This window comes from Maylandia zebra, linkage group LG15, assembly GCF_041146795.1.
Source record: "Maylandia zebra isolate NMK-2024a linkage group LG15, Mzebra_GT3a, whole genome shotgun sequence".
NCBI classification, from domain to species: Eukaryota; Metazoa; Chordata; class Actinopteri; order Cichliformes; family Cichlidae; genus Maylandia; species Maylandia zebra.
This window is the reverse complement of record NC_135181.1, coordinates 27,601,062-27,623,949: the sequence shown is the minus strand read 5'-3', so window position 1 is coordinate 27,623,949 and position 22,888 is coordinate 27,601,062. Positions and strand designations below refer to the sequence as shown.

The 22,888-nt window shown below is 39.2% G+C and overlaps 2 protein-coding genes across 3 annotated transcripts in view; one reads left to right on the top strand and one right to left on the bottom strand.

Moving 5' to 3' along the window:
* Positions 1-3,805, top strand: part of LOC143412701 (uncharacterized) — a 31,795-nt gene extending 27,990 nt beyond the window's left edge. Inside the window, exon 16 of the mRNA XM_076874247.1 lies at positions 163-3,805. Within this exon, the coding sequence (XP_076730362.1) occupies positions 163-473 (311 nt within the window). The 3' untranslated portion in view covers positions 474-3,805. The remainder of the gene's footprint in view (positions 1-162) is intronic.
* Positions 3,806-7,267: 3,462 nt separating this feature from the next.
* tnfaip2a (tumor necrosis factor, alpha-induced protein 2a) overlaps positions 7,268-22,888 on the bottom strand; it is an 80,650-nt gene continuing 65,029 nt past the window's right edge. For both annotated transcript variants that reach the window (XM_004573139.2, XM_004573140.2), the window contains one exon: positions 7,268-11,342. In XM_004573139.2, the coding sequence (XP_004573196.2) occupies positions 11,159-11,342 (184 nt within the window). In that variant the 3' untranslated portion in view covers positions 7,268-11,158. The remainder of the gene's footprint in view (positions 11,343-22,888) is intronic.

Sequence of the window (22,888 nt, the reverse complement as noted above, 5' to 3'; positions counted from 1 at the left end):
TTTTGAATTTGTCTCCAGCCACGTGATTCATGCTATTACTGACAGAGTGTCTGAAGCTCAGCGACATTCAGTGCTGATTAATTACCAGCAAAGATTATCTCGATTTTTTGAAGCTGATTATTCTGCTATGAAGAAATCTACAAATTTTCTCTATTCCCTCAGATGTTGTTCAGACCAGAGACAATCGGTTGAGGCTGCAGAGCCTCCCACCAGACAAGCATTTGTTCTTCATTCGGAAGCAGTTTGTGGATCAAGTGTCGGATTCGACTTTGAACCAGCTGCTGGACAGCCTGTTCCAACAGGGAATCATAAATATGGAAGAAATGGATTCAGCCAGAATCAAACCCAGAGCTGACCGAGCTCGGGATGTGATCGATGTGGTGCGAAATAAAGGAGAAGAAGCCAGCTCATCCCTGATTGATGGCCTCCGTGAGTTGGATCCATACTTTTCTGAAACCCTGCATGTGAGCTGAGATGGAGCTTCAGCTATGTCCACACAGGAAGCTTTGAAACTGATGGTCACTGCCACACATCAAAGCTAAGAAAAGATTATCTCAGGACCCGGCCGCTTGCCTGTGTTTTTTTTTTGGGGGGGGGTTGTCCTTTTTTTTGTTGCCCACAGATGCTTGCAGTTGCTGAATCTTACTGACTTGTGGTCGCTGGGCGCCATGCCACTGCGAATCACTTCCTGTGTGGATGGCATGTGACTGTAACATCATGATGGCAGCTAATAACTTCAATGTAAACTACGTCATGAAGGTTACCAGCAACACAAAGATGCTGAAACACCAGAATCTCTGCTTTACTCTGGCACCTCCTTCCTGATGACATCACCCAGGTTGTAAAATACAGTGACCTCCAATTGGTTGACAACCAACGTGTATATTTGAATGTTGAAATTTAAAGTGCATCAGTTTCTTAAAAGTAACTGAATACCCTGGAAACGCCTTACATCGTTCAGATATTTGAACTGTCGTTTGTGAAAACTTGTATTATATAAAATATAAGTAGTTACATTTCTACTTTTATATTGATTTATTGATTTGATGATGGGGTTTTATTTTTCTGCTTCACTTTTAGTAAATAAATCTAAATTATGGTGAGAAGCATGGCAGCCAAACTTGTGCTCTGACATGTTGACCAAGTTCAAATTCACCAATGACTCCGCTGAACCGACTAGGCTTCAGGTTGTTAACAGTGATGTTCATTGATGTTCACTGAGCAGAGGAAAGTTTATTGTCTTCTGGCTTAGTTAAAAAACAGAATGAATTCTTGTAAAGTAATTTGAGAGATCTGGGAGTTACAAGGATGCCAATATTTTGGCTGGTAAATCAAATGAAAATGACTCCATGAACCAACAAACCCGCAGGGAGGAGATGGTCCTGCTTCCACAATGTGAGGCGAGTGCACAAGTGTGAACGTGGGCCTGATATTAGCACCATGCTCTTCTCACACTGATTGTTATAACTCAAAAGTGTTATTGGAAGTGGCTGAGGATGCATCATTTTAACCACTTCTTAATAAATATCGACTGCTGTAGGAGGTCTGCCCAATCTTGAAAAGGTATTACTAGGTCATCCATCTTCCATCCGTCTTCTGTGGTACGTGCCTCAGCTCTCTCAAACTAAAAGTTATCCTTTTTTTCTTCAAAGGACAGTTTTATTCGCCTACAAACTTTTGATCTCATTGAACTAAAGTTATGAAAATGGCTTCTTTAGTTCTGATGCAGTCATTAGATCAGACAATAAAGACCAGCTGTAGTTTATCGGTGTTAGTGGACCGGACTCAGATAACACTGACATTATTGACCAGAAAAAGAGAGCAGATTTCTCCTATATTGGCTTCCCTTCATTGGCTCCCTGTTAAATCGAGAAATCTCTAATTTTAAGATTAGGCTTCAAACTTTCCATTTTTCTAAAGCATATAGTTAGGACTGGATCAGATGACCCTGAATCCTCCCTTAGTTATGCTGCAATAGGTCTAGGCTGCTGGGGGATTCCCATGATGCAGTGGGTGTTTCTTCTTCACTCATTGTGTCTTAATAGACCTCTCTGCATTGAATCATACTTGTTATTAATCTCTGGCTCTCTTCCACAGCATGTCTTTATCCTGTCTTCCTCCCCTCAATCAGTTGGTTTCTTCTTACTGTTAAAAGGAAGTTTTTCTTTCCCACTCTCACCAAAGTGCTTGTTCATAGGGGGTCATTTGATTGTTGGGTTTTCTCTGTATTATTGTAGGGTCTTTAATTTACAATATAAAGCACCTTTAGGTGACTGTTGTTGTGATTTGGTGCTGTATAAATAAAACTGAATTGCACAGAGGCCCAAGAGAACTTTGATCCTGCTTTAGGCCCTAAGGTGGAAATGGAGTGTTGGTTACTTTTTCTCTTGTTGTTGTAATCTGTCTCCAGTTTAAAAGTCCTGTGAGAACAACAGAGTCACTGTAGAGGAGTCTGTAACCGACGCTGAAGCTCAACCACATGTAACTGAGACTGTGTGTAATGTTTTTTAAGTGTCAGGTAATTTGAAATGCAGCGTTTCTATCAGCTCACCAAACATCAGCAAACACACAAACTGTGTGCAGTTTGTCTCACAGTGTGTTGCAGCTGCTGTATTTCACAGGGAGAGAAAAGCAAGATATGGGCAGAACTTTGTGCCATCAGAAACTGAATTTGAATAAGTTAAATTTGAATTTGAATTGCTCAGATTGAATCTGAATTGTAACTTGAATAAATGCTTTTTTAAAACTGAATTTGAATTAGCTTAATTGGAAATTCAGTGTATTGGTTTGAAAATGATCGTCACTAAATTGAAATTGAATTTTATATTTTGAAAATGAATTCATTTGCTTTGAAACTATTTTATCATTTAAAAATGTAGCTCCCGAATAATTTCACTTTCACTTCTCAGCATTCAGTTTCAGTTCTACAATTCAATTTCAGTTTCAGAATTCATTTTTTGGGGACTTACATCCCATATTAGATATTGTTGACCTCCAACTGCACAGAGAATTTAGAAATGTAATTATTGACAAGAGTGAACGAGCACTGATAGTGTAATCTACAGCTGTGGCCAAACGTTTAGAGAATGAGAAGTGTTGTTGTTGGTTTTTTGTTTAGTTTAGTTTATTTTTTTTTTACAAAGTTTGCTGTTTCAGTCATAGTTATATATCATATTATATCACTTCAAACAGAGGTGATCCAGTAATGCTGCACTAAAGAATTTGACCAACTATTCACTGTAGCTAAAGTTATTGAGTTAGCTAAAGAGTTTGGATGCAGTGTAACACATATATAAACCTAAAATACAATGGTTGGACATTCTTTTGTACATTTCCCTACTGTAGGAATCTCTGCAAGCCTACAGGGCTCTGAGAGGTTACAAGATGACAACTTTGGAATTCAACTGGAAACAGTCGATCACGCTAAATTAGCGTTTTTAGCTAACAGCTACAATAAGCATAAAAGTTACTGTACGGCTATCATTTGTTAACATGACGCTTGTTCTTTTAAATGTAATACATTTATTACCAACCTGAGAATTTATCCGGTAGTCATTTGACATGATGAACATTTTAATTTTAAATTTTTCAAATTTCAAAACATTTTAATTTTAGTTTTGAAAAGCATTTATTCAAGTTACAATTCAGATTCAATCTGAGTAGGGGAGACCGGGGATAGTTGTAACATTTTTGACATTTCTGTCTGTAAATTGAAGCTCTTTTAAGGTAGTGGATTCAAAATGTAATGCAAAGTATTTACATGTCTCTGCTATTAAATAATGCAGCTATTTTCTCTGCAGCACAATTACCCATTGCATGGTATGGTCTCAAACACAAAGAGTGAAATGTTACAATTAACCCCATAGTCTGGGTTAGTTGTAACACATCCTGGGGTAAAATGTAACACAATGAAATAAGGGTACTAACAAAACATTAACATGTAATCTTTGTTTATTCAACACATGAATGCACTTACATCCATTTATGTAGCTGTGTGTGTGTGACAGAATGCAGAAATCTAGCTTTTGAACATATTCCAACCCCCCAAAAAAGACATATTATGGAATTTTCTGCAACTGAATATTTCATTAATTTTGGTTGGTCTTCCTTGAGTTTGGCCTCATTGGCTCAGTGGGCATTATAACCTACAACTCTTGCACCAATTTTGAACATAACAATGAAGCTGAAAAAATGTAGTTGTTCACCAGCATCGCAATTCCATTACTTTTTATCATGGCTTACCTTGGTGTGGTTTGCAATGTGCTTCAGAAAGATGAGGGAATCTGTTTCTTGCACCCATCCTGATTTATTTCCACTACCAGTACTTCCTACTGGTCCATCTCTGACACAGAGGTCTGCATAATGTACCGGTATGTGTGGGAACACAAACAGTGGAGGAATTGTGTTGCCAATGGCATTAACCGCATATACAAATGCGACCAGTGAACCTCTCTCTGCTGATGTCGTTGCCCCAACTTGTTTAATATAAGTTAAAGTAATAGTGTGGCAAGTTGTAACATCTGCATTATTGTTACAACTAACCCAGACTGTTGCTGTTACAACTGACCCAGACTCCTATAGCCATGAACTAGCTAACATTACAGCCAACGGCTAAAACATTAGCACTAAAGACTTACACAGAATATATCCCCATAGACATACAAATAACATAATTTAAGTTTGATGAGTTTAACTGCAAAGCAGATAATGCTATCACAAATTGAAATAAAGTAGAAAAACTTACTTTTTGGCATACAAATTACTTTTTTTCATGTTAAATTGTCTGTGTTTGACAAAATGTGCTGATTTTTCACGTGTGATAGCAGAACTGAATTGGGCATGCACAGGATGAGTCACATCATTTGAAACTTAGCCCTGATTGGAGAAATTGGAAGTGTTACAACTGACCCACGTTACAACTATCCCCGGTCTCCCCTAATTCAAATTCGAATTTAACTTATTTAATTCAGTTTCTGATGGCACAAAGTTCTACCCATAGAAAGAGGTAACTTCACTCAGAGATGGAAAAAATAAGAAAGACAGGACAGGAGATGAAGAAGAGAGCTTAGATTTAAAGGGAAGGACTGCTCATTTAAAGCTCAAATGTAATTCCTCATGTTTTAAAATCTGTACATGTGACATTATGTTTTTTTATAGTGTAAAACCTGCTGCTAAACAAAGTGAGGAAGACTAACTATGTTATTTAAAGGCTGCATGAAAATCCTCTGCAGGTTATTGCAGGATAAACAGGTTAGTTTGCTGCACTGTGAAAGATTTACAGTAAAGAACAGTGTGTGACTGGTGCACAGTTGCTGTGGTTTCATGGTCACAGTTAGCTTACATCAAGTGTAGCAGAGATTCATATGAATTTTAGCTGATGATGGTTGTATAGTGTCTAATATAAAGACAGAACAAACAGTGTACTGCCAGTGTAGAGGATGAAATCAGCCAGGACAACTCAGGGAACATCTGCTAACTTAAGTTGTGTACATCCACAAAGAGCAGCAGGTCAGCTGATCACAGCCTGTACATTAAGAAAATCTAGTGAAGCTGTCAATAGAAATTACTGTTAGTTATGATTATTTCCCTCACACCAGACATTACAACCCCCCCCCCCCTCCCCCCCCACCTGCTGAACCTGTAAAAGGTTACCATATGTGTTTAAGTTGAAATGTGTGGCTGGTAAATCTGGATTACACTAATAGTTAAAAAGTTAAGAGATAAACAGACTTATGGGGTTGTTAGTTCAGTTTATGTCTTCATACAAGGAAAAAAGGGAACACCCCAGTTATATTTTGGTCTTTGTATATCGTTCAGTGTTGATTCAGTATTTTCTACTTACACTTTACATCTTCCATGGCATTACTTAAAAAATACCAGTAGGTGGCGCATAGCGGCCAGGAGGAGCGTAAACCCCCCTGGGAGGCAAATCTGCAGAATAAATCCTGCAGTTTAATCGTAAACAAGTTCATGATCTGTGCCTCTTTATTTCAATACACAGGTGGGTTACTAGTCCTCAAAATGACTAATAGGTAACACAGTAGAAGCAATAAGACTTTTGTGAACTCATGAATGAAAGTATACCATTATAAGTTAAGTACTGTTGAAGTATTGTGTTTTGAATGAGATCGTGATGTGAACGTGACCGTGCTAGGCTAATGGACTGGCTAGCGGGGGAAGTGAGCTTCAAGTACCGTAGCGATGCTAAGGCACGTTGTCAGTTGTGTGTTCTCTATATGTCTTGTTGAAGTAAGACAGGATGCAAAGGCTGTAATTAATGCTTGCATAGCTGCTCATGTGCTGTATATGAATGGTTATTTGCTATTCACGGGCTGTGAGTTACAGTACATTGTATTTCTTGATGCAGTGATATGTATGTGTAACCGGAACCAAGGCTGGGGCAACCTGGTCACTGCGAGCCAATGTTGTCTATATTTATGATGGTTAATGTATACTCGCCAAGGTTATTCCTGTACTTTTGCAAATGCGCTGACAGCTGTTATGCCACACGTTACAAAGAATTGCTGGTTCTTATGAGAGGCGATTAATGATTTGTTCCCCTTTTGATGAGCAGAATAAATCCTGCAGTTGAATCGTAAACAAGTTCATGATCTGTGCCTCTTTATTTCAATACACAGCTGTGGGATCTAGGATCGCACCCCTCCCAGGCACCTGTCACACCAAGGGGGCAACGATCACACTGTAACCCCTGACTGTGCACATTTTACTGTTTAGAGCTAAAGTCACCCTTCTACAATGGAGGCAACAGAAAATAGAATTATTTTTTATTTTCCTTTTTCTCTGCTCGTGTTCTACTTAACAGATTCAAGTTGAGTTCATTTATTAAAATTAAATATTATAATTAAAATTTAGACTGAAATAAGATTTGTATTTCCATCTACTATTATTATTTTATTACATTAATATAGCGCAGAGTTCAGTTAGATTTGGATAAAACAGCTGGTAGAAACGTCCTCCAAGAAGATACTTTTACTTTCATATTTTGAATACATTTCAGAGCCAGTACTTCCACTTTTACTGGAGTATTATTAAACATGATTAAATACTGGACTGAATGAATAAAATTTGTCTGAGTGTCATCTTCCTCTCTCCCGGTCAGACCCAGCAGATTTCTCTGCTCTCATGTTTAAACCAGTAAACGTTACCAGCTAAACATATGTTCTCCTGCTCAATGATTCCTAAACCCCAAAAATTGTGTCCCAAAGAATGTTTCACAATAAGAGAAACAAAGCATCTCTACTACTGAAACATAAGAATGGTTTTATTTTGAAATGGATGCAGGAAATGTAGTTTCTGTAAATTAAGTCATAGAGGACGTTTAAGAGGAAGGGAGTACATGAACACTTCAGGAAAAAGGATCATTAAATACTCAAATACAGGAAGTCTTTAGACCAGAATACATCAGTACTGTCTCTGTCTCCTCTGAAATACTATAATTTCTCATATATTACTATTAATATTAACGTATTTCTGTTACTGTTAATAACATCCTCAGTATGTCATAAGTCAGTATATCAACATCTTGCAAACAAGCTGTGTGGCAGTGTGGTGCAGAGCAGGCGGTGGTGAACATGAAGGAGATGAAGATGTCGACCAGTTTCTGCACAGATTTCTAGCAGCTTCATATTCGAGCTCGTCAAACATCAGCTCGAGCTCGCTGCGTTCAGGTGATTAAAGTAACAAAGCTCTGAACAGCGTCACTGACAAACATCACTGCTGGAAGCCGGTCAGAGGAAGAGGAGCTAGGCCATGTGAACGAGGCCCAGAGGACATCAGACTGCAGAAGAGCATTTCTTCTTCTGATTGGCTGATTTTTGGAATGTTTCTGATCCTACATATGTCATGTACATGATTATGTCACAAGCGATGCGCCAAAGGCTGTCCAAATTCGTAGACTCCTCCGAATGCAGCCGACAAATGCATCCTCCTTTCCCCAAATTTGAAGGATGGGTCGTGTGTGTCCTTCGTGGCCCACCATATCCTAGAATTCATAGCGCGGCCCAGCCAAACTCCAGTTTCCGGCAATGGTGGCCACTACTAAGTTGTAAAATTACTCTTATTAATCTTTCTGGGTCACAAAATAAACTTTTAACATATTTTCAGGCGAACACTATACCTGTGTTTTTAAAGGCATGTTTGTGGTTTTAGTATCAGGGTTACAGTTAGGTTATGGCTAGGTTTAGGCATTCACTTTTCATGGTTAGAGTAAGCGGCTATAGGGAAAGCATTATGTCAATTAGATGTCCTCACTAGGATATGAAAATGACTTTGTGTGTGTGTGTGTGTGTGTGTGCGTGTGTGTGTGTGTGTCTCTGTTTATGTGTCTGTGAATTTCTGCCTGTGTCTGTGTGTGGGACAAACATAACGCCTCCTCAGACGCATTTAGTGCCGATGCTTCAGGAAATCATTCCTGCTCTTCTTTATGTGGCAGGTGAGCACACCATTCACAAAATACACCATGACCTGGTTTCCGATGTTCCATTTAGCTCTTCCTTTGTAATACCTCTCCCATCACACTGTTTTTCTGCTTTCCAGCTCCCCTCGGTTACTGATATCTCAGATCTCATCTGTAAGTCAAAACGTTCTACTTGTCACCTAGATCCCATTCCTACAGTTTTGGTTAAGGCATGTCTACCTTCTTTGCTTCCCCTAATATCTGCCATAATCTATTCTTCACTTACCACTGGAACTGTTCCTGCTTCCCTCAAAATTGCTGCCATCACCCCAATATTGAAAAAAAAATTGGTCTAGATCCCAGTAATTTTGAGAATTTTCGGCCTATTTCCAATCTACCGTTCCTTTCAAAAATTCTTGAAAAAATAGTTCCCACACAACTCCACTCATATTTAACTAATAATAATCTGTATGAACAGTTTCAGTCTGGTTTTTGCTCCTCCCATAGCACTGAAACAACACTTAAAATAACCAATGATCTTCTTATAGCAGCTGACTCCGGTTTACTTTCCATCCTTATTCTCCTCGATCTGAGCGCTGCTTTCGACACTATTTCTCACTCCATTCTTCTCAGTAGGCTAGCCTCCATCAGTCTCTCCCATACTCCACTAGCCTGGTTTAAATCGTACCTGACTGATCGCACTCAGTTTATTCAACTGCTTTACTTCTCAGCCATTTCCTCCGACCACTGGTGTGCCCCAGGGATCTATCCTGGGGCCCCTTCTTTTCATTATCTACTTTCTACCGCTCTGACACATTTTTTGTAAATACAATATTCAGTTTCACTGTTATGCCGATGACACCCAGCTTTATCTGTCCACTAAACCTGATTCTGCTCTTCCCCCATCCTCCCTCACCATTTGTTTAGCCGGACTAAATTCATGGTTCTCTTCTAATTTTCTCAAACTTGATAATAATAAATCCGAGCTTCTCTTGGTAGGCACTAAATCAACATTATCCAGAACCAACAGTTTCTCTGTTACTATCAATAACTCGCCGGTCTTTGTTTCTTCCTCTGTGAAAAGCTTGGGTGTCATCCTCGACAGTACTCTATCTTTCAATTCACACATTAATAATGTTAGTCGATCTGCATATTTTCGATTGCGCAACATTAATCGTCTCCGTCCTTTTCTCACCCCACATGCCACTGCCATTCTTGTCCATAGCCTTGTTACTTCTCGGATTGATTATTGTATTTCACTTCTTTTTGGTCTTACTCAAAAATCCATCCACAAGCTCCAACGCGTCCAGAATTCTGCTGCCCGTATTATCACCCTTTCAGCTGCTCTACTCCTCGACTCTGGAATTCACTATCTCCTGATTTAAGAACTATCTCTTCCTTCTCTCTCTTTAAGTCCCAACTCAAAACTCACTTGTTCAAAATAGCTTATCCCACATAACCTCTCCACTCTGCTATTTTAAATTTGTTTTATGTCTTATGCTTTTATGATTGTGTAAACTGTTTGCTTTTATGTTTCTTTTATTATTCTACCTTGTACAGTGTCCTTGAGTGTTCTGAAAGGCACTTTCAAATAAAATGTATTATTGTTATTATTATTATTACCTGTTGGACATTAGAGTACACTCACAGATTTCTGTCTTCTCCTCTGCAGGCTTCCAGAAACCAGACAATCAGAAGAAAGCAGAGCCCTGCTGCACAGCTCTCGAGAATTTGTAACGATATATGGTGTGTTCAAATTAAGGGGCAGCATGCTTCGAATGCCCAGCACGGTGACACGGTGGTTAGCACTGTTGCCGCACAGCAAGAAGGTCCTGAGTTCAATTCCACCATCAGGCCGGGGTCTTTCTGTGTGGAGTTTGCATGTTCTCCCCGTGTTTGCGTGGGTTCTCTCTCTGCATTTGCTTCGAATGCCGCATTTGTAGGCAATTACGTCACAGTGACGTGACGAAGGCTGTCCAAATTCGAAGACTCTTCCAAATGCGGCAACAAATGCATCCTCCTTTTCCCCAGATTTGAAGGATGGGTTGGGTATCCTTCGTGGCACACCCTATCCCAGAAATCATAGTGCAGCCTAACCAATTCCAGTTTCTAACAATGGCAGCAGCTACTTAGTTTTAATATTACTCTTTCTGGGTCACAAAATAAATTTTTAAGATATTTTCAGGTGAGAATGTACCTGTGTAAACTTCAAATACATGTTCAATTTATCAAGACATCACATATTTGCAAAAGTGCTCCGATGTTTTCGGAGACGTCTGTTACCCACCAACTCGATAGCTGACTGGGAGGTTAAGGCTCACTAGAGCCGGAGAGAGCACCGGACTCCCGGCAAATCGTTTTCAGACCCCCGCGGTCTTCAAATAGTCAAATAGATAAATTAGAATGTTATTGGGGGTTTTTTCCAGTGTTTTATTTGTTCTTGAGTAAATTGGTTTGGCTGAGATTAAAGTTATAGTTTACACACAGCTGAATAAATATCAAACAGAAGTGTGAGATGAGCTTTCGAAGGACCCACCCTACATGGACTGGTTAGGTTGGGTCCTTCGAAACATGCTGCCCCTGAATTTGGACATAGCCACTGTGTTTGCTGCTCTGTCCTTCATCATGGGCTCCAGCAGCACCTTTCACAACAAAATACTTGCTTGCATTAGGATGAAATAGAAGGCTAGCATACAGGAAACACTGCTCACATCCTGAACTACTAACATCATGTTGTTATACCTACAGTCCCATCTGATTCATCTTGTTGTCAATCCATTTGACTTTGACCTTGGAGAAGAACGGAGGACTGTAATTGGTGGAGACGTCACCGTGGCGATTCTCCTCCACACTGCGTCTGATAGAGCGAGTGTCAGCAGCTGAGAGCCCAATTTTAAGAGACAGGAGAGCCGAGACATGCGCACCGCTAAGAAAGAGACACAGACACACAGGGTTACAGCAGTCAGCTGTGAGAGGCATTGTTAGGGTTAGAGTCATGCCAGACACGATAACAGGTGATAACGAATGATAACGAACATGATAACTAGAACAATAATGAATGATAATCAACAATAATGAAAAAAAATGAATGATAACAAATAATAACGAACAACAATGAAAGAAAATAAATGATACCGAACAATACCAAATGATGACGAATGATAATGAAAGAAAGAAAATGAACAATAATGAACAATAACAAAGATAGCGAATGATAATGAATGATAATGAAAGCAATAACCAGAACGATAACAATGATAACAAACATAAGAAACACTAACGAAAGATAACGAACACATAACTAGAACGATAACAAACGCAATAACTAGAACTATAACAAACAATGACAAACGATAACGAAAGAAAATGAATGATAACGAACGATAATAAAGACAACAAACACAATAATTCGAAGGATAAAGAATGATAACAAAGATAACGAACACTAACGAGACATAACGAACACAACAACTAGAACGATAACGAACTATAACAAACACGCAAGTAGAACAGTAACAAATGATAATGAAACACGATAACTAGAATAATAACAAACAATAACGGACGAACGCGTTTTTGTTTGTTATTGCGATAACTAGAAGTGAGAAAGTAAAATTTATTTCTACGGCACTTTTCATAGATAAAAATCACAGTGCTTCACAATAAAACCACAAATATAAATAAAATAATATAAAACAAGGGAAAAAAGTAATTAATAGCTTGTTTGTAGAAAAATGTCTTCAGCTACATTTTAAAAGAATGATAATGAAAGAAAATGATTGATAACGAACGATAACAAAGATAACAAAGATAACGAACATGACAATTAGAACGATAACAAACTATAACAAGCGATAACGATTGATAATGAACGATAACAAAGATAACGAACATGATAACTAGAACAACAACAATTGATAAGGGAAGATAACGAACGCTAGAATGACAACAAACAATAACAAACTATAATAAACGAGGTAACTAAAAGTATGTAAGTAAAATTTATTTATATATAGCAACTTTCATAGATAAAAAGCACAGTGCTTCACAATAAAATCACAAATAAAAATAAAATAATAAAAATACAAAAATAATACAAAACAATGGAAAAAAGTAATTAATAGCTTGTTTGTAGAAAAATGTCTTCAGCTGCTTTTTAAAAGAGTCAACGGAGTCTATGTAGCATAATGACAACGGAAGAGAATTCCACAGCCCTGGTGTCTGTGTCCGATCCCCACGTGTTTTCAATCTAGTACATGGGAGCAATAGTATCTTCTGACCAGAAGATCTAAGTGCTCAGGAACAAGCACGAGGTTTCAAAAGGTCAGAGATATACTGGGGAGCTTCACCGTTTTGAGCTCTAAAATTTTAAAATGAAACCTAAAATTTACTGTCAACCAATCTATGGAACGCCAGGACTGCCATAATGAATTAATTAAATACACCATTAAATAATTAATTAAATGTGTCAATAATTAATAAAAATTGGAATTAATTAATTAAATAAATAGTTATGACACATGTAATTAATTAATTATTGACACATTTAATTAATTATTTATGTATTTATTTCACATTTTAATTAATTATTGACACATTTAATTAATTATTTAATGATATATTTATTTATTTCATTTTGGCAGTCCTGGCGCCTGGCTCTCATCACGAAATAATTTTATCTGTCAGCCTCACCCATCAAACTCAGGGGGCGGGGTCAACGCTGATCGAGTCAAAACCATTGCTTTGGCCTGGTGGCCATTGTTTCTAGTAGTGATGTGCGATACCACTGATTTTCTTTCCGATCCGATACCAAGTAATATTCAGGGTGGTATCGACGATACTGATCCGATACGATACTCTGTACAAAAACTTATTTTATTTATTGTATCTCAAATTATAGCGTCATAATGATTACAGGACATCAGATTACTTGTTCTTATCACTTAATAGTGCAGAGTTCATCATATAGAAATGAAAAAAACTGAAGTGCCTATTTGAACACCTTGCCTGCCTGCATCACTAAAGGATTCCGTGAGAGACGTCTGTCTCGCCCTAGCAGCACCTGTCCCGGTCCTCCTCTTCAGTTCGCCTCAACATACGCTCGTCATATTCTGTGATATGATTTACTCTGAGGTGTTTGACAAGGTTAGTGATGTTGCCACAACCATACATGCCAACCCTCCTGATTTTTCCGGGAGAATCCCAAATTTCAGTGCCCCCCCCCCCGAAAATCTCCCGGAGCCACCATTCTCCCGAATTTCTCCCGATTTTCCACCTCGACAACAAAATTGAAAAACCATATCGCAGAATTCAAAGCGCGGCCCAGCCAATTCCAGTTTCCAACAATGGCGGCAGCGACTTCGTTTTAATATTACTCTTACTTCTCTTTCTGGGTTGCAAAAAAACTTTTAAGATATTTTCAGGTGAGAATGTAGCTGTGTAAACTTCAAATATCTGAGCCAACCGACACATCGTTTTCAAACACCCGCGGTCTTTCACTACTCAGGTTAAACATGATATATAAGTCACTTTGATAACTTAAAAATGTTATTGTTTGGCTTTTTCAGTGTTTTATTTGTTGGTGAGTAAATTGGTTTGGCTGAGATTAAAGTTATTAGATTAGATTAAAGTAAATTAAATTTAACTTTATTAATCCCTCAGGAGGGTTCCTCCGGGGTTTTCACACAGCTGAATAAACATCAAACAGAAGACTAATTAAACAAAGTGTGAGACGGTCCAGAGTTTACGCCAGCGCCCGGTTATATTTTAGATAGCAAGGAGCAGACGGGAGAGTTTCACTCCACCGAGGGAGCTCGTGACGTACTACCCGGCTTTCTTTAGACCGCGAAGGCTGGGTCCTCAGGTGGAAACAGCCTCTGAATTTGGACACCCCCGCTGTTTCCGGGCCCGCCAATAATAACGGTGACATTTAACGTATTTTATCCGATAAATAAACACTGCAAAATGTATTTATCACCCCCCAACAGCCCCTTTGAATGTCTCCCTAATTCTGAGGTCTCAAGGTTGGCAAGTATCCGGTTGTTCAGTGATGACGCGATGAATCCTACTTCCGGGTCTAAAGTAGTCTGCGTTTAATATGGCTTTTGTGTTGTTAACATGTTTAATGTTATGTATTTTCTTATATTTGATCTCAAAAAGCTCCTAAAACAGTCAGTGATCACTGCTGACCTCCCTCTGCTTTTATTACCGCTAATCATTTATTTAAGATGAGTTTTTAAAACCTTAGGATGTAACTACAGCCCAGCCCATGCAGCAGTATATGAATGACTAACCTCGTATTGTGGATGGATTATCTCTGTTGTTCTCCTGGCTGAAGTTTGGTCCTTTTACAGCACCCTGCCATGCGATTACATTTGTTCCTGACCACCGAGAACACTCACGTTAACTTTTATTGAGTGGAAAAAAAGTTAGCTTGTTCATATTATGCTAACATAGCTGTGTCGCTAGCGGTCACGTAGCACATCATTATATACCAGCTAGCCCAACTTCAGTGACCCTACAAACATCACTGCTGTTTCGTTTTCTGTCTTCATTTATGTTGGAAGTGATAACAGAGCTGTACGTTTTAATTTGTTTCCAAAACCCTGCAGTCAGGACATGCTATATTGTATTTAGATAGAAGCTACCGAGCTAACTTCCTGCTAACTTCCAACTCCGTTAAATGTCATAAATGTCCGTTTTCATGGATGCCTGGATGTTAAACTCAATTGTTACACCTGGTAGAGCAGAACGCTGATCATTTTATTAAAGATGAAAGACTTTAGACAGGTTTTCAACTCTCAGTAATGCCATAGTGATCGTTTGATATATGGACCTGCAGCGGAGTTTAGACCCAGACACTGCTAGTGACGTCAGACTGAACAACCGGATAGCCAAAACACCTCACTTTTTTGCCACATGTATCGCAAACCACATCTCAGCTGTTTGGAGGTAAAATACGTCCGCACAATTACGCATAGCCATTTTTGTGAGTGCGCGCGCCAAGGGGCTGCGAGGCATTTATACAGCCGTATTTCGCACATGACAATGAAAGGCGGAAGAGGAAGTAGTTCCTTTGAATGTAGACAATCCGAATGTTATAGTTTCTTTCCACTGTGTTCCTGTTAATGATAAACTACAAATTCACCCTATATTACTAAAACATCGATATTTTAACGTGAGAATCGATTCTAGAACATAAATGATTGGTATCGGAGGAATCGATATTTCAGGATCGATCCGCACATCACTAGTTTCTAGCACACAACAACCGGCATTTGGAAGCTAACAGAACTGAACTTTGAAAAACCCTGTTTGTGTGTTACCAAATACCGTTTTAATATTTTTTTAGCCGAGAATGTAGTGGTTTAATCTTCATGTGTCTGGTCGGTTTGTCAAGATACAGCCTCTTTGCAAAAGTGCTTCGATGATTTCGGAGATGTCTGCCCAGTCTCACAGCAAAGCGTGGGATAGACCCGCTCGCCTCGCAAGCAATCCCACCGACAAAGCGCAGGCCCCGGTACACAGCTGTAGTAACCCCCGCTGACTTCTTTTACTGAGGTTATATTTATCGGTGTTTTATTTCCTGATGTTCTTATGTGTCCTACGTGTTTCAGTCGCCAATTCTGAATTATAACTAACATTAAAAACATGTTTAAGGAGGAGAGAGAGCAAATAAATCTGTTTAACATCTGATCTTTGGGTTTTTGTTCAGTAATCAGCGTGACCTGTGTATAAACGCATAAAAGAGATAATGTTGGTGTTTCCGTCATGTAGTAACTGCTGGCTTTAACTGTACAAAGGTTGTTCGACACTATGAAACACATACAGACTTCATGATGTTCGGCTAATATTTTTATTGTGAATATTAATCATGCTGACCTCGCTCTGTACACCACGCAGCGAGGTCAGCATATCCACGATATCCTCAGCTCCATGAGTTAACACAAAGTTTCCCAGCTGACTATCTAACTTCCAACTATTCCAGAGACGTGAAAATATACAGCATAAAGAAAAGTGTAAGATACTCAGCAGAAGATTAGAATAACAGTTATACATTTAATAAATCACCAAATGAATCCAAGAAGCGAGCAAACCTGTTCCGACAATTTGAGTTTGTATTCCCTCAGCTGCAGACTCGCTGCTGTTTAAATGTTTGAAAAGGAAGATTAGATATAAACAACGTCAAACATAGACTCAGTCTGCCTTCACATTTGATATGAGGCCAGCACGTATAGTGGCTGTGTCCTGTTTTAAGATCATACATGTAAAATTGTTGTCTGACCTCCGTCGATCCAGCCGCTCAGAGTCCGTGGTTACCATGGTTACTGCATAAGCAGCTATAATGTTAACAGCTGGCACTGAGGAAACCTACCGGCAGCATGTGTGTTTATGTTTTTTATTGCAAAAGAACTGTCTGAATGGTTAACTGAAGTTAACTTGGATAAATTATAGTTAAGGAGAATCACAGATAACGCCTACGTGAGCTGTGCGACTGTTCACCACTACACTGAAATCAGCAGGCTATTACTGAAATACACGTGCTATATCATAGACTATGATATAAATAGGGAGGTCCTATTAACATGTTTAGTTTTAAAGGACACCTTCCTGCCTTTAGTCTCCTTCATGAGCAGTATTAGTTTTCTTCTAACATCCAGAAGTCTGCACGATGTGTTTCATAGTTTGTAACAAGCCTTTGACAGGTAAACATAACATGACCAAAAAAGCAAAAAAAAAAAAAAAAAAAAAGAGAGAGAGAGAGAGAGTGTTGACATAAGAAGAGAAAATGCTCTCAATTATGGAGACAGGCAAATGGTTCATTTATGTTTGATGTGTGTTTATTCCTCCCTAAATATCGTCGGTGAAGTTTGCCATGCACGTCAGATTTTCCTGCGCATTTTTATACCTCTGCCAACAGAGAGAGAAAAAAAATCACATTCTAACAGACAGCTGGTGCTTAGAATACAGTTGAATAACTATTAAAAAACAGATGATATTTAGATGATAGTTCAGTCTAATACATGTGCCAGTGAACCATTAAATGTCTGTGAAACTATGCAGTTATGAAACGTAACTTTAACCTCAGCCAAACCGATTTGCTCAGTTGTAAATAAAACAGCGAAGTAAACGTGACCCGACAGACAGAACCTGAGTGAATGAAGTCCAGCATTTAACCACTGAGAGCTAAAACTCAGCTGAGGTTTCAAAGCTGTGTGCCGGTGATTGGACATCAGCCGCTGATGAAGCTGGTTCGCCTATAAAGTGCTCTGTAAGGAAACAAGCTCCAGCAGCTCTGTGCTCAGGGAAAACACTATATTTACTTATCTTGTGCAGAAAAATGCGCTGACATTGCTTTATATCGAGCACCGGCTGCCCAGTTAAACTGTGACTATTACCAGGTAACGTAGGCGTGTTTCTTGAATTAGCAGCAGGTGTTAAACAGCTGACAGATGAGGAGGAGAATGCATGCAGGTAAACTGAGGGTCTCTTGAGCTGATCGCTGGTTTCGTGAGAAAAATGTCAGCTCGTTCTTTATGTTACAGAAGCACAGAGACACAAGACCAGGCGGAAAGAGACGATCGTTCGGTGAAAATGAGAATCTGCGAATGCAACATGTGGAACACGGAGAGTGGAATATGTAAACAAACCAGTTAACGTAACCCCCTCGGTGCACTCTGCATGCTAATTGTTAGCAGAGCTAGTGAAATCTCTGAAAACATCTGAGCACTTTTGCAAACATGTTCTATGTTGACAACCTGACCAGACATACGGCGCGACATTCGCGGCTAAATCACTGTTAAAAGTGTAGCTGGTGACAGAAAAACTACACCACCACCATTGCTGCCTGTGATTTGATCTGCATTCTGGGATACCTGGCTGCCCCAAGTCTACACAAGCAATCGATTATCTAGGATCGACCTGTTTTGACTTACTTTGGACGCCAACCAATCAAATGTTAGAGAAGCTGCATGGGCAGCGTTAACCCCGCCCCCTGAGTTTGATGGGTGAGGCTGACAGATAAAATTATTTCATGATGAGAGCCAGGCGCCAGGACTGCCAAAATGAAATAAATAAATATATCATTAAATAATTAATTAAATGTGTCAATAATTAATTAAAATGTGAAATACATAAATAATTAATTAAATATGTCAATAATTAATTAATTACATGTGTCAATAATTAATTAAAATGTGAAATACATAAATAATTAATTAAATGTGTCAATAATTAATTAATTACATGTGTCAAAACTATTTATTTAATCAATTAATTCCAATTTTAATTAATTATTGACACATTTAATTAATTATTTAATGGTGTATTTAATTAATTCATTATGGCAGTCCTGGCGTTCCATACCAATCAAGGTTATTATCGTTAATGAAAACTAACGAAATAACGAAAAGTAGAAGTGAAAAAACATTTTCGTTAACGGAAATAAAAATAAAAACAAAAAAAGGAAAACTAACTAAAATTAACTGAATTTATAGCAAAAATGTGTTTAGTTTTTGTTGATGTATGTGTGTCATACAATAGTCAAGGGTGAAAATGAAGTTTAGTTTCCAGATTTTTTTTCTTGCCGTCTCATTATGCCAGCAGGTGGCAAGTACGTTAGTCGAGTCGTCTGTGTTGCTGCTCCGTCCACGCAAAGACTCATGTCAGGAAAAGTCGGGAGAAAGCGCCAGAGTCCAATTTGGGATTACTTTGAATATGACTGTGTTTGATGGGTGTAGTGGAAAGAGACAAATTATGAGGGACATTTCTAAAGGGAAAAAAATCCCTTTAGAAGGGAAAAAAATCCCACAAACCTTAAAGTGCACTTGAAAAGCTCACACAAGAAGGCTAACCTAGCTTACCTTGAGAAGGTAAGGGAGCACACTCAACCCTCATCCCCAGAAAACAGAAGCTAACCCCAGGCAAGGCAGCGTGATGCATCCCGAGACAACAGGACTGGGATATCTACGTAACTGTGCGAGTCAATTGTCTTCAAAAAGTTTATCAATTCACTTGAACCAAAATTACGAACACCCAGTGCAGCAAGATTTAGTAGTCTCATTGGGGCCAATATATAAAATTTAAAGTTGTCTGGTATCAATGGTTGTTCATCTGCCTTTATTTATTTATGTATTTATTTATTTATTTAAAGAACCCATAGGTGGAAATGTGAGTTGTCTGTCTCTGCGTGTTAGCCCTGCGACAGACAGGCGACCTGTCAAGGGTGCAGGGTATGGTAGCTGGAATAGCAACATACCCAAGGATAAGCAGAAGAGAATGACTGATATGATGAAACTGGGATTTTGTTACACTTAATTATTGCAAACACAACTAAAACTATAACTGAAACTAATCAAAACTAAACTGAAACTAAGGATTTTCAAAAAAATAAAAACTAAACTAGCAAACAATTGGTAAAAACTAATAAAACTGATATAAAATTGAAAATCTGAAGTCAAAACTAAATAAAAATAAAAACTAATGAAAATTGCAAAACTATTAAAACCCTGCAACCAATGAAGAGAATCCAAAACTGGAATATGTGACCTCTTGTTAGTGCCAGTTAAAAGTCTTGCCGCAGCACTCTGTACAGTCTGAAGTCAAGCAAAAGCTGATTTGTTGATACAAGTAAAAAGACCATTACAATAATCCAAATGAGAAAAAATAAACGCTTGAATAATCATCTCAAGTTCTGCCTTTGACACCAGTAGTCTGAGTTTAGAAATGTTTCTGCCATATTTGACCCATGCCAGGGTCAAACATAGCAGAGAACCTTCCAGCAGCATCTTGGTTTATAATCCATCTTCGGATCATTAGTTGAGGAGGTGAAGGATCCAAGTAAAATGGCAAATTAAAAAATATGTAGCTATGGTCACTCACATGCACATCCTCCACACATACATCATGTATATTTAAACCCAGAGAGAAAACAAGATCCAGTATGTGGCCCTTTCTATGTGTGGGACCAGAAACATGCTGCCTAAAGTTAAAAGACACTGTGACAGCAATGAGCTCAGCAGCAGCGTTACAGAATGCTTCATCAATATGAAGGTTTTAATCTCCTGCTATTACAACCTTCTCCAATTTAATGATGGATGTCAGAAGGTCGTTAAATTCAGTTAGAAAGACCCCAGCAGGTCCAGAAGGTCGATAGATTAAAATAAAATAAAAGTTTTTCAGAGAACAAACCTTCATCATCTGTGACTCAAATGAAGAAAAGGAGTCCAAGGTCATCAGCCTGCACATGAATCTGTCCTGGTAAACAGCAGCAAGGCCTCCACCACATCCCAAAAGACGCGGAGTTCCGATGACGGAGCAGCCAGCCGGGCAGATTTTATTCAAGTGGACGTAAACCTTATTTTGCTGCCATGTCTCAGTCAGATACATAAAATCTAGAGACTCTAAAAAAAGAGACTGTTTAGAATAAATTATTTGTTAGTTATGGAACAAACGTTAAGCAGGGCGAACTGAGTTGATGACTGTTGATCTGCGAAATCAACAGCTGACTGCAGCGGCACTTGAATTAAAAACCTATGCACACCTGTGTGCCTGCCGGGCGGTACTGCGACTCCAGAGCTGGGGGAAACAGTGATCGATGAACGGACATAGCTGTCACCAGCAAAAAGGAAAACGGATGACAGACACAGGGTGAGCATACTGCTTTTGAGCCATGGGGCCCAGGTCCCAGGCAGCAGGGTAACATCCCAACCAAATGTCAGGAGAGGAACTGGTTTCAGGCACCCTGGAGTCTCCCCACAGACAAGAAGCTAGCCTCCGGCTTCACCTGGATGCTGGGCCTCATTCCCCCTTTCTGTCTCTTAGGGGTGGGAGTCCTGTGGGTTGTGCACAGTAGCGCGCACTCAGGTAAGGAACACACCAGAGGATGAGGAAAAGTTTTTTCTGTAGCTGTCACAGTAGCGCTCCATTTAATTTTTAATGTTTAACAGTGTATCCCGATCACAAATTAAAGCAGCAGAAGCAAAGTCAGAACACAAAAGAGCAAAAATAACATTACAAATGACGATTGACGACAATGAAAAACTACATCGTTGCATCCAGCAAACTGCAGCAGTGGCAAAGCCAAACACAGGCGCCATCTTGCCACTCAATGACACATTAAGAACACTTCAGCAGACACCTTATAATTGTTAATGTGTTGAAGGTTCAGCACATTAATAATGAATTAGAACCGCCATGTTGGTTTGTGTTACAGGAAGTCATCGTATTTGGACAAGAGGGTGGAGGGTTAACCTGGTGGAGCATTAGCTAATGCTAGGTAGCTTGTTTACATCACAGACACAAATACCTACTAATCAGTAGCATCCAAATAAAACGCAAAATCTGGACCTCAGCCTTCCTGGACAGTCTGTTAGCACAATAACCTCACAGCAGCCGTATATTATATCCAGGACACTGCGGCGTGCAGCCCGGATCTCAGCTGACCCTTCTCACCCTGGACACAGTCTGTTTGACCTGCTCCCCTCAGGCAGGAGGCTCCGGTCCATTCGCACCAGAACCTCTCGCCATAAGAACAGTTTCTTCCCCTCTGCTGTTGGACACATGAACAATAACCACATGACTGTCCCCGCCACTAACACATGACCCTACGCTGTGTCACTGCATCATTTCATGTTTGGCACTGATCACCACCTGCACTCATGTATATATCTTTCTACGTAGCACTCATAATTCTTATTCTCATGTATATATCTCATGTATATCTCATGCACATATCTTTCTTTCTACATAGCACTTTAATTCTTATTGTTTGCACTGAAGCACCGCAGCAATTTCCTAATGTTGTAAACCTCAACATCTGGCAATAAACCCCATTCTGATTCTGATTCTGATTCTGATATTGGTCACATGATGTTATTAAAAATGACAAAAAGTCATGGTCCTGGGTCGGTGACCCAGCGCTTTTAGTTTATTATCATTTTCTAGTTTATTATGATGATGATTATTATTGTTTGAGTTCTATGTGTTATATTCGGTTTGCCTCTGAGTCTGCGTCTGTGTCTCTGTCTGTCTATGGTGTCACCCCGTCTGTTTGTGAATCTGTGTGTTTAGTTCTGTGTCTTGTTTGGTTCCCCGTGTCTGAGTTTCCTGTTTTATTGTGAAGGTCTCTGTCTGATGTGAGTGTGTTCAGATTACGTTTCCCCTGTCCCGTCAGCTCTGATTTCTCCCAGCTGTGTTGCCCTCCTGTCTCTCATCCCCTGATTACCGGTGTGTGTATTTAAGCCCTGTGTGTTCTCCTGCCTGTTGCTGGTTCCTCGGTGTCCCGCTCTTTGTCTGCCTCTCATCCCTTTGTCGTATGCTCCCAGGTCTGTTATTTTAGTTCTCCCAGTTTAGGTGTCTTCAGTTATTTTGTCATGCCCCACTGCTCGTTTGTACGGTAGCTGGGAAGTGCAAAGCGCAACAAATTAAAAAAAACGGCAACAAATTAAAAATCCACAACAAATTAAAAAAACG